The sequence below is a fragment of the Musca vetustissima genome, unplaced genomic scaffold (assembly GCF_032173495.1).
Source record: "Musca vetustissima isolate MV318-11 ecotype Yass unplaced genomic scaffold, APGP_CSIRO_Mvet_v1 utg22848, whole genome shotgun sequence".
NCBI classification, from domain to species: Eukaryota; Metazoa; Arthropoda; class Insecta; order Diptera; family Muscidae; genus Musca; species Musca vetustissima.
The window spans coordinates 253,934-266,499 of NW_026879901.1; the positions used below are offsets into that span (position 1 = coordinate 253,934).

A 12,566-nucleotide genomic window follows, 5' to 3' on the forward strand; every position below is an offset into this window, starting at 1 on the left:
CTATAATTCGGACAAATCCGACTGTTCTACATAATAAGGATTTATATATAAAAAATTTAATCATTTCAATTAACCAGAAACGACGATGTTATTAATTGGACAATTTTTAACTACGAATTTAAATATTGTAATTTAAATATTGAATGTCGAGTCGTTATATTTAGCTCATTGATACGATTCGAATTGTCGTAGAGTTTTAGAGAGCCTATCACTTCAAATTATCAATGCTATATCAAGCAATCTTCTCAAAGCTGAGTTATACACCGTTAGTTCTCCCAAATTGTAAGAATTTTTTAACTTCAGGAACAAATATTACAAGACGAAAATTTTAATTTTATATGCTGCCTTACCTATTATGTTTCTTCAGAGAATAATATATTTATGAATGTTTTCAAAAACTCACGATTTCTATCTTTTCAACATTTTGTGTTTATTGTGGCTTTTTTTAAATGCAAAAACAAAATAGTTAAAATAAATATTTGTTACTTTTTTGTGATAATCAATTCTTAAATGTATCCCCTTCAAATTAAAAAATAGAAAGGCATTTTTAGTAGGGTATATGAACTGAATTAAAAAAAATTATATGTAGAATTACTTTATCTACCAACACAACATCCAATTAAATACAATTATTTACAAATATTGGTGTGGGTGGTGGTGATGGTGATGGAGAAGAAAGCGATTCACAACAAATTCTATAATAAAAAAATAATTGAAAAATAAAAGAAAATAACGCAAAAAGGATTCACAACAAAATCTATAATAAAAAATTAATTGAAAAATGAAAATAACGCGAAAAAGGAAAAAACAAAAATGGGTTATACATTCAAGAAAAGGAAGCTTTTATAATTATTGGCATTTTAAAAGAAAAATTAAGGATATTCTCAAATTAATTGCAATTGGAATACAATCAAATATCCATGACTAAAGTAATCCAAGGATAGGCTACTACATTTTCAGCTTTTGTAACAAAAATCGATTTGATATATTCTTCTTTTAGAATATTTTGTGATTAATATATTTAAATTAGATTTTAAACACCCAATCAAATCTTTATTAGATTTTTTAAGACTAAATAAATCAATCAAAGCTCCATTTCTACTGAGATAAGAATATTTTTACAATCAAAACGATTTTTTACAAAAAGCTGAAGATATAGTATCCTATCCTTCTAATAAAACTTGTAATAACCGTATTAATAATAAGAGAAAAATTAAACAAAAATAATAATCATAATTGGAAATAAAAAATAAAAATAAACAAAAAATAAATTCCATTTCTTCACACAAGTAATTATTTTACTGTCATCCAAACTCATTGTTGTCTTTATAAATTGTTTTAGTTTTTTGTCTAAATGAGATGTGTAACCGAGAGTGTGTGTGTATTTATCTGAAAGTACCCAATATATAGTACTTATAAATATTTATTCCTTCTTTTGAGTCACTGTGTCTTTGATTTAATTTTTGTTTTAATTTTTTCTTCTTTTAGAATATTTTTTTTTTAAATTGAAAATTAATGCTAGAATTATGTTGATCGGTTTGATTATTTTGCTTGACTTATTTTTTGTATATATGTATGTATGTTTGTGTGTGTATTATATTTATATATGAAGGGGGATTTTGTTTGTTTTGCCAGTAGCTAATTTGTTTAAACACGCTTAAGACTAAAACAAAAAATAATAATAATAAAATTGGAACTTAACTAAATACTTTGCTTCATTTCTTTTTCATCTTTTTTCAATTGTTTAGTTTTTTTCATATTTTCCTCGTTTTTTTAGTGGTTATTTGTTCTTGCTATTAGCACTAGAATGACTTATACATAGTTGAGGGGAAGCAGGGGGGAAGGGGGAGAGGGATAAGATGTTATTGGAAACTTAAACCTTCAAACTTGCATTGCAGTTTGTCAAACTTTAATTACCAACGGCCACTGTTACTTCCCGGGCTGTCGTTGAGGGGGATGAAGCAACATCGGCTGCTGAGGAAGGTGTTGTTGATGTTTCAACGGCGGGGTTTTCATTTTCTAGTTCTGCTTGGGGTTCCACTGCTGCTGCCGTGGCCCTTTCAGTCGTATCCTTATTTTCTCTCGTTTCATTTCCCAATGTTTCTGTTGCTGTTATTGTTTCCGTTGTATCCATTTCCTCTATGACATCATCCGCTGCAATTTCTTTTTCATTTGTTGGTGATACCACAGATCCCTTTGTTAAATCTATCATTGGTTCTGGTTTATTCTCTGTGGCGGCATCAACAGCTTTTGGAGCCTCCTCCTCCATGGAATCTAATGGTAATGATTCTTGTTTTTGCTCCTCATCCTCCATTTTCTTATCCTCCACCTTTTCTGTTACTACTGGTGGTGGTGGGGATGATGGTGGAGGTGCTGGTAATTTTTCTGGACCAGCTTCCTCATTATCCACCGCCGTCCCCGACGTCGCAGCAACAATAGTTGGCGGCTTTAAGGGAGGTAATGCTGTTTGTAAATTTGCAGAAACCTGTGTGTTATTAACATCTTCAATATTTGGAGTTGCACTAATCGACAATTCACTATTATTTGTGGGTAACAAAGGTTCCGAAGATGTCGTCGTCGTGGTCACCTCCTCGCCAATACCACCATTCATCAAATCTGGAACCACCGCCACCACATCATCATTTTTATTTGTAGTACTACCACTTTCATAATCAATACCCTTATTTTGTGTAACGGCCACTAATGCCGTGGTGTTATTACGATTATTTTCTAATAAATCATTAATCTGTTGTGTTAATCTCGAGGAACTTGCCGGGGGAGTTGTTAAATCGATAAAACTTGTCCCGCCAGCAGCAGCAGTAACATCATTGGTTGTTAAATCGACAAAGCCTGCAGCAGCAACATCATTGGCGGTGCCGCAGTTAGTGTTGTCCATTAGTGGTGCAGTTGTGGGTGTTGTTTGTGCGACGACAGCTTTTGTATAGGAAGATGACGCCGTTGTTGTATCCAATGTTGTTAGGCTGCTAACACCACCATCATCATGATAAGTGGTCGACGACGATGAGGAGCATTCAGTTGTTGTTGCCGTGCCATATGGTGGTAAAGATGGTATCGAACATGAGCTATATGTTGGAATTGGAGTGTTGTTGTCATTTATATTTGTGCTTTGGGCATTTGTGTTTATATATGGTGTGGCATTATTGTGATAGGAATTGTATCCGGACATCTGCAAAACAAATAAAAACGAAATAAATTTTATTAAATAAAAATATATAGTTTATTGAATGTGAAGCTTATGAATAATGCGTAAATTTAAATTTAAAACTTATCATATTAATGATCATGATTCGCTGTCGATCGTAACTGTTTGTTTTACAATTGGAATAACAATATATTGTCGATGCAACACCTAACGAACGAAAATGTCTTCAAGATCAAGAGAGACATCCAGAGGTAGAAAAGAGAGACTCTTGATCTAGATGACTACCAAACTGGATTGGATTGTATTAAAACTGATTCAATTGAGGTAAAAATTCAAGAAAATACGGTGAATACTATCATGGGAGAACATCCGCCACTGATAACAGCAGCTGCCACCAAGACAAACTATCCAGGTTGCGCAAATATTCGCTCCCGAATGTTTCACAATACGTTCTTTTCGTTTTGGGCTCATTTTATAAATGAATTCAACGCGATAAATTCTTTACCAAACGAACGTTCGCCAAGCGAATGTTCGCATACTCATAACAAACGAGTGAGAGCAGACAACAACGATCGTTCGTTTCGTTTAGTGGTTAAAATTCATTCCGTCATTCGCTCACGAATGAAAGCAAACATTCGCGAATGCTCATAACAGCAACAGGAATGATTGTAACTCTATCATTCGCAATAAAATGAAAACATTCGAATTCTCTCCGCGAGCATTCGTGATAATTGCTCACGACTCGCTAAACCCCCCTAGAATTGCCCAGCCCAGCTAATTCACCTCATCTTCAGTATGGACTCAATCTATACAGGACATCGCATTTTTGAACCTGGAGTTAGAAGCAGGCGTCTACGATCCGAAAAACGACCTGAGTCCTACTCGGCCAACGTCTGCCACCTCAGACCATTGTTTGAGAGCAATAAGGCCGATACAAGCACAACAACCATCCCACGGCAACTGGTTCTATACACTGGATAGACTCGGAGAAAGACTCCTGCCAGAGGCTGTTATTTCAACAAATACAAGTACATTATTTTTGTCTGGGATCACATACACATAGATCCGTCTCTGGGAGATGCATCGTAGTCGGAATACGAGACACCACCGCAGGATCCGCAACAGCAGAATATGTAGCATTTAACACCACTTATTGCCGTTTAACTACTTGACAATACATCGAGCTTGCCAATATGTCTGATAAGCCGCTTAACCAACGGCGAAAGGCGTCGCTTGATGGTGGGTACGTACGTAGATTCTTCCGCCGGATTTCCTTTTCATTGCAAAAATTCGATCATTAAGCTCGACTCGAAAGAGAAAAACTTACATCAAAACCATTCAAAAAATCATCGCCCTTACAGGCATATCTCAAATCAATAACAATATTGATATGTTTTGATGTGTCATCCAATCTATTATCGCTAATACAACCTCAAGCGTGAGCGAGCTATGGAGGCAGGCCTACAAGCCCGGAAACTATCAAGAAGATTACTTTATTTCTTAAAAGAATCGGAAAGACGAATTGCCTCTCGTAAAAGCTCATATTAATTGGAATCCAACCCATTTTAATGATTTAACTTTAAATCATCTCTCGGATGATTTAAAGTTAAATATTAAAGAATCAGACTTGGAAAAATTACCGTGAGAAAGTCTAAAAATCAAAGGCTCATGGCACAGTATTACAAGGGTTATGGCAAGCATGGAGGAGGGTCCATAATGCTATTGTAGTTCGATATATTCAGGAGATTTATGAAGTAATTTAGCAAATTGTTTATACACATGTATTGGAAAACGAAATGGTTCCCTTCGCTGAAGAAAATATACCGCTTGTTTAGGTGTTTCAGGTTGTCAATAACCAATAAATAACACCAAAATATGTCAAAGTTTGTTTGCGGCAATCAAAAATCTGGGTTTTATAATGGCCAACACAATCATCAGATCTTTACCCTATAGAAAAATCTTTGAAGTATCATAGATAGCAAACCAAACAAACAGACATAACCTTTCCATAAAGTTCAGGATGCGGACGGAGCCGACTATATGATACCCTTCCCCACCTTGAGTATATTCAACAAATGCATTCCTATATACGTCTCATTTTTAAAGGACCATTAACATGAAATTGGGTAAACATATGTGATCTTTATCTAATTTTGAACCGATTTAAATAAATCATATACCTATCATTCTGAAACCTGGGCTAAATTGTTCATATGGACAAATATAAAGTCGTTTGTTTGCAATGGAATAAAATTATGTACATAGATCTCAATCGGACACCCATGGACTATTTGGAGCCCAATTAACATGAAGTCGGTCATATATATAGGCTATGTCTGCATTTCTTCAAAATGCAATCTCATAAACATTAGGAGTTTGGTGCATCATTTACATGAAATCGGACGAAAGTATATTACGAAGCTATATACAAATCCGAACCAATTTCAACGATTATAAAACCTTAAGTACGTTTTTTACTTAAAATCAGACGAAAATATATATGGGAGCTATATCCAAATCTGAACCAATTTCAATGAAACTTTTAACACGTTAGCCTATACTAACTTCAGTATGATGTTCAAAATTGTGTGCCTATCGGTAATATTTTGGGTCTTTGTTCATTATTGACTTTAAATCGGATGAAAATATATATGGAGCCATATATAAATCAGAACCGATTTCAACAAAACTTTCCACACGTTAGGTTATACCAACTTCAATACGTTGTGCAAAATTGTGTGTCAATCGGCCATATTTGGGGCTTTGGTGCACAATTAACTTAAAATCGGACGAAACTATATATGACAGCTATATCTAAATCTGAACCGATTTCAGCGAAACTTTCCACACAGTAGGTTATACCTACTACAGTACGGTGTGCAAAATTTTGTGCCAATTCTTATTCAATTCTCATTGGGTAGAAAATTTTCCTACTAAAACTTATGATTATTGTGCTAACACAGTAATTAATTGATTCATATGGGATTAATGCTGTATCTTTTATCTCCAACTTCTATGGCATTGATAATCTACTTTACAGAGACTTTAAAGTCTATTTATGGATCACTTCTTGAAATATGGCCCTTTTTCAGGATGATTACAATGACCCGTTAGTTATCGATAAACAAATAGGTAGCTAGAAATCTCTGACTATAATACACATGTCAGCACAGCTATTCAATTTCAATTTATTTGCTTTCAATACAGGCATTTTGATTGTTTTATACGACTTAATGACAGGGAGCTCAATTTTAAATTCAATATCATTGATTAATCGAGCGAGCCTCAGCTGTTCTGATTGTTTTATGCGATCACATAACAAATTCAATATGACAAATCAAATGATCTTGCGTGACCATATAGAAACTTGTAGTCATTCTTTTTGCCAACATTGAAGTATATAGTTGAGTTATATATATTTCAAAAGCCTGCTTATGCATTTTTTAGAGCACATATGGAAAATCTCTCATTAGATATTGGTTATAATGGTTAATATTTAGAAATCGAAAACAAATCTATGGATTTATAAGAAACTCTGTATTTCAGTTTGAAATGAAATCAAAAATTTCAGCATCCTTTTATGATTATTAATAAACATTGCGCTGGCAGCCAAGGGTTAGAAAACAAGCAATCAGAGCAGAGAAAACACAACACACTTACAATTTGAGGGATGCATGAATGACGACATTTATAGATTAAACCACAATTCCTAAATTTTGAATTTTTAATACTGATATTTACAACAATTGTAATTGAATGTCATTATCTATTGTTACTCCAGGGATAGTTTGTGTTTGTGTAATGAAAAGGCGGCTTAAAAGAAAATACAAATGTCAAACAATGAGACGTCCACAATTAACATATATAATTTCGATATAATGAAGATTATTTTTTTTTTCGAGAAGATATTTCCACATACCTGGGATTCCTGCACATTTCCATAGTTCATATTATGATGTGGATGATATGATGTCACTGGCATTAGTTCACCATATGAGGGTGTGACACTAGTTCCCGCCGTACTGAACATACCACTACTGTCCATATTATCCATGCCATACGATGCTGCTGTGGAAGATGTTACCGTATGAGATATTTCCATTGATGTTGGCCCAACTGCACTACCATACAATGATGCACTTCCCGATGTTGTTGGTTGCTGTTGCTGTTGATGATGATGGTGTTGATAAAATTGCTGGGCAGCATTTTGTTGATGCATATCCGCACCTGGATTATAAGCTGGCGATGCATAACCTGAACTATAATTTGATTGTGGCTGCAAGTGTGACTGATAATACGAAGACGAATTCACAGTGGCTGTGGATATAACAGCGCCGGCAGGTGTATAGGGATTTTGTTGCTGACGATTTTCCATTTCCAGCCGCATTAGTGTGTGTATGAAATGTGTACGCACACGAGCCGGATTGAATTCCACCCGACCAATGGTATTGCCGCAAGCATCTCGAGTACAACCACAGGGAAACATATCACGATCCACTTGACATTTGATGCCAGACTGTGCACATGCACATGTTTCGGGATCACAAAATTCCCGACACGAACAACCGCACACCTCACGACTATTGCGTATATCACGACATTCGGCCTTTTCACTGGCATCGATTTTTCGCACTCCGGCTGCCTTTAGTATGGTGCGCCTTTGTTTGGGCGACACGGGTTGTAGGAAACCATTTGATTCGCCATCAAGATCCGAACCACTACCCTCACTAAGATAATCCTCTTCAGATTCTTCGCTATCGTCACTGGAAGAACCGCGGGGATTGATTTCCTGCAGCTGCAAACGGTGAGCACGTCTCAGTTCGGCAGCGTGTTCGGCCAGGGTGAGAGTCTTAAAGCCGACGTGCCGTGCACCCATACCCAAAGTACAACCGCCCGCTGAAGGCACACAACTGAATCCTTGTTGTCGGGGGAAATAATAGACTTGTACGGTATCGAAATTAATCGAACGCTTTGGTTTCTTATTTGCATTTCCACTTAACGACGATGATGATGTGCTTGTACTTGTGGACGACGCTGCTGAGGTAATATTCCTTATGGAATCCACGACGTCATTATCGTGATCCATTTCCAAACGACGTTTCAAATTTGAACGTAATGGTTTGGTGGGTGTCGTCGTTGTTGGCAACGTCTTTATCACTTCATTGCTGATGTCCTTGTCTTTAGTTTTGGACAATTGAACATGGGGCGAGCTGACCGGAGTGGCCACCACCGATGATGAGTTCATATTTAAATGGCTAGTATCTACAATGCTGGTATTTGTTGTATGCAAAGCTGAAGTTTCACTACCCAAACCAGAATCGGAACCTTCTCCGTTTCGTTCATCCTTTTCGGGTGTGACGGAATTTGGTCCATTCGACAAAATGTTGAGTGGACTTTTACTACTACACGATGGTTGTTGTTCATTGTTACGTTTCGCCGCTGTTGTTGTCACCGTTTCATTTCTTAACCAAATCATCTCATCATCTGCTGTAGTTGTTGTATCTTCATCTTGCGAATTGGCCGATGTATTGAGTAAATTCAGTTCTTTCAATGCTGTCATTTTATCGGCAGCAAATGCTTCCTGTTCATCACAGGCAATGGCTAAGGGATCATCACTTGTATTGGCAGCATCTGAGGATTCGATACGCATCATATCGCTATTTTCTTGGGTATTTTCACTGATGACAATAACTTCACTATCTGGAAAAAATACACAATTTGAATTATTATTATTATTTTTTTTTTTTTTTTTTGAAAAATGTCAAGTTAAGTTTCAAATAAAAAATTACTTTCAATGCAGATCAAGTGGGAAAGATTAATTAAATTCTAAATGCACCAGTGCCTTCCTCCATCTTTGACCCGTGTGTAAAGAATGACAGACCTTTCAGAGGTAAGGAGCCACTAGTCCAGGATTCCCTACTGGGAAACTATACTTTGATGTCATTAAAGTCTCTGTGAAAGGGAACATAGTCACTGATATGACAATTTCCACTCAAGAGGTCACAACCTGGCGTTATGTTTAGGATACTAGCGTGACCATAGTTCAGCGATTTCCAGGCATCTGTTTCCCGAGGCCTCAGGGCACACCTGACCGCCTGGAATTTAATCATAATGTCCAGTGGTTGGAGAATCAGGATTGCATTCAAGGCTGTCTGTGGTGTACTTCTTAACGCTCCGGTGATCAGAATTGAAGCCGATCGCTGTACTAAACAACCATATGTAAGAATGGAGGACCCTGACTGCAAACCGTAGAACACTGATGGGTACGAGGTCGCATGACACCCAAGCTGGTAAGATGGTAATTTAGGGCGCCATTCTCGCCTCGTCAGCCCTGGGATCATAGGCACTCGATCATTTCCTCCAAGACTCTCCCCCTGAGCCCGCTGGTTGTCCGCGACTGTTTATTTGTTACTCACAGCTACCCAATGAATAGTATTGGTATGTCCAGAAGGACATCTAAGATCAGAAGTCTTTGCTTTGAATATTCTTATAGAATAACAATAAGTGTTTTAAAAGAATACCAAGAAATCTTATAGAATGCTAAGAGGTATTCTTATAGAAGACCAGGAGGTCTTCTTATAGAGGATCATAAGGTCTTCCTTTGGAAATAGACCAGGAGGTTTTCCTGTAGAACAATACCAGGAGATCTTCCTGTAGAACAATACCAGGAGATCTTCTTATAGAATACCAAGATGTCAGGAGGTCTTACTATAGATAAAGAAAACATAAGGTCTCCCATTAGAATAAGGCCAGAAGGACTTCCTAAAGAAGAAACCAGTAGGTCTTTCCCTTAGAATATCAGAATACTTTATTAGAAGACTAGAAGGTATTCATATAGAAGACCTGAATGTTTTCCTTTAGAAACCCAACAGGTCTTCCATGAGAAAGCCAGTAGGTTATCTTATTGAAGACCAGAAGGTCCAGGATATCAAGGTATTGTCATAGTGGAAGACTCCGGAGGTCTTACTACAGAACATTAAAAACTATTCCCATGGAAGATCCGAAGGTCTTTCTTTAATAGTCTTTAGAAGGCCACAAGACAATAACAAGGTCGTACCTGACAGAAGGGCAGAAGACATTACTCCCAATTAAATATATTTAAAAATAAATTATATTTCACTCACCTGGAAAATTATCTAAATCTAAAAATGTTTCATCTGAATCATCCTCTTCGGCTTCGCGCTCATCCGCTGAAACCGATGACAGAGTTTCTGCTCGATCCTCAACATCTTCAAATTCCGAATCCAAGAGAATAATTTTCTCTGCGCTTTGATTACATTTTTCATTGTCACTTGTATCCGATATTAATATGGATTCATGACCATTGGCCTTTTCATTTCCTCCCACCACCATCACCATTTCTACTTCTTGTTGGCTAAGATTATGGCCATTACTATTTTCAATAATTTGCTTTTTCCAAGTGTTCTTATCATTCGCCGATGTCTGTATATCGCCTTCATCATCTCTATGATTATTGAGAGGCGATGATATTATTACCTCTGAGGGAGCATGACGAAAATCTGCCAATTCATCGTCAATGGGCGAGGCAACAATCATTGTTCGCCGTCCACAGTCATGACCAATAACAATACTACGGTCGGGTGATTTTTTAACTTCGAGTATTTCACTATTTTTATTGCTGCCATCTTTGACTGGCTTCTTTAACATAATACTACTTTCGATTTGTGACTCAATGTCATCGTCGTCATCATCTTCGTATTCATCAACAACATCATCAGGATCATCACAAGCCACTGTTATAGTTTCCATACTTTTTGCAGGTGATGTTTTTGCTAAGGAGGTTGAGGCGGATGACAATGTAAGTACTGTTGGATCTTTATTCGATTCTCCATTAATATGATGAACTTCGTTAGTTTGCTTTGTTGGTAAACATTCACCACCAATTTCTATGTTTTCGGATGAATTTTGTGAATTTATTTTATTTTTTGCTTCCATTTTGTTATTTTCTTCACTACTGCTAGCTGATGTGGTATTCGATGATCCAAAATTTGCATTCTTTTGTATATATGTTATGAAATTTTTTATGGGTGTAAACATTCTCTGCAGCGTAGAGACGTGTTAAGTTTATTGTTTTTTTGACAAAGGCAAAGGCCTTTGTTGCTGATTTATAAAGATGGGACAAAGTTCTGACTATCTTTAATCTTCTTTTATCTTCCCTATCAAAATTGTTTTAAACAAGTCTTGAGAATTTCCGACATTTTTTCAAAATGATTCGATTTTTTAATGTACGATTCCAGTAGCAGCATTAGGTAGATCTGAAAAGATATAAAGAATAAAAAGGTTAATATCATAATTGTAATAAATTAACAAAGTATAATAGTTATAAAAGGAGAGTACTAAATATTGGATTTATGCTGAAAATAGGAACGCCTGAGAGATAGCAAATATTTTATCAAACAGGTGATGGAAAGGTTACTAGACATTGAGATAAGAAATTAATGCAATGTAAATAAAATCAGCAATTTATAGCACAAAATTAGTCGATACTGAATACAGCCTTCATCGATGTAAATTAAGTCTTTATTTACGTCGCATTGGAAGAACTGGATAATAAAGATATCAAATTTGTTGTCTTTGATTACAAGTTGCTCTAAATGTAATGCTGATCATAAGGCCTTAGAGTCAGTCAGCATTAAGTGTCAGGCAGCATAACAGAAACTTTGGCGTAATTTTGCCTATGGGCATTGATTTACCTTGAACTAAACTAAAACTAAGTGTTTATATAAATTACCAGTCCTGAGATTTGACGGTGTAGATGACGACAGAAACCGTAGTAACCATCCTATGGAGGTTTGGCTTTTTGTACCGACTACTGTAAAAGGCTTTGTGTCTTGAGTACACATACACATACACGATCGAGCAGTTACTGTGTCCCAGTGCAATGCAATGGGTGTTCACTTTCCGTCAAATTTATACTTCTATTCAACTATGGAACATGTTTTAATCTACATTTTCCATTTATTTTCAATGGATGATCACAATGGACCGAAAGGTTTCCAAGTTACGAATGAGTTCTAATCGCAGAATAAAATAAAATAGGTAGTACCTTATGTGGATAATATGTTCGTCTTTCTTCAGTAAAACAAAATTCTAAATGTGCTTTTTGTGGATACGATAGAATATACTATACGATTCCAAAAATAGTACGGGCAATAAATAGCTTCCAACTCTGCAAATCCACTGGTCCTGATAATGATGGCAGTAAGCAAATCGTCGTATACTGATCACATTATAGGGATTTTTAGGGCTTATCTGTTCTTATCGTACACACCAAGTCTATGGAAAGAGGTAATTGTCACACGCTACCTAAAAACTATAGACTTTCTTCCTTTCTACTAAAGTAACTAGAAAGGTTACTAGACCTCGAAATTAGGAATACCAT

The 12,566-nt window shown here is 36.2% G+C and overlaps 1 protein-coding gene across 1 annotated transcript; it reads right to left on the bottom strand.

Moving 5' to 3' along the window:
• Positions 1-1,909: 1,909 nt before the first annotated feature.
• Positions 1,910-11,244, bottom strand: LOC133325089 (uncharacterized). The gene is made up of 3 exons (XM_061533915.1): positions 10,288-11,244; positions 7,083-8,869; positions 1,910-3,187 (listed from the first exon to the last, which is right to left on the bottom strand). The coding sequence occupies exons 1-3, from the start codon at positions 11,219-11,221 to the stop codon at positions 1,910-1,912; spliced, it is 3,999 nt and encodes a 1,332-aa protein (XP_061389899.1). The 5' UTR covers positions 11,222-11,244.
• Positions 11,245-12,566: the final 1,322 nt, after the last annotated feature.

Bases quoted from the DNA above. Each gene is read 5' to 3' on its own strand.
- LOC133325089 (XM_061533915.1), bottom strand. From the start codon at position 11,221: ATGTTTACACCCATAAAAAATTTCATAACATATATACAAAAGAATGCA. The intron at 8,870-10,287 runs GTGAGTGAAATA...ATTGTGTATTTT, and splicing joins AGATTTAGATAATTTTCCAG to TTCCAGATAGTGAAGTTATT. The intron at 3,188-7,082 runs GTATGTGGAAAT...TTTGTTTTGCAG, and splicing joins GAAATGTGCAGGAATCCCAG to ATGTCCGGATACAATTCCTA.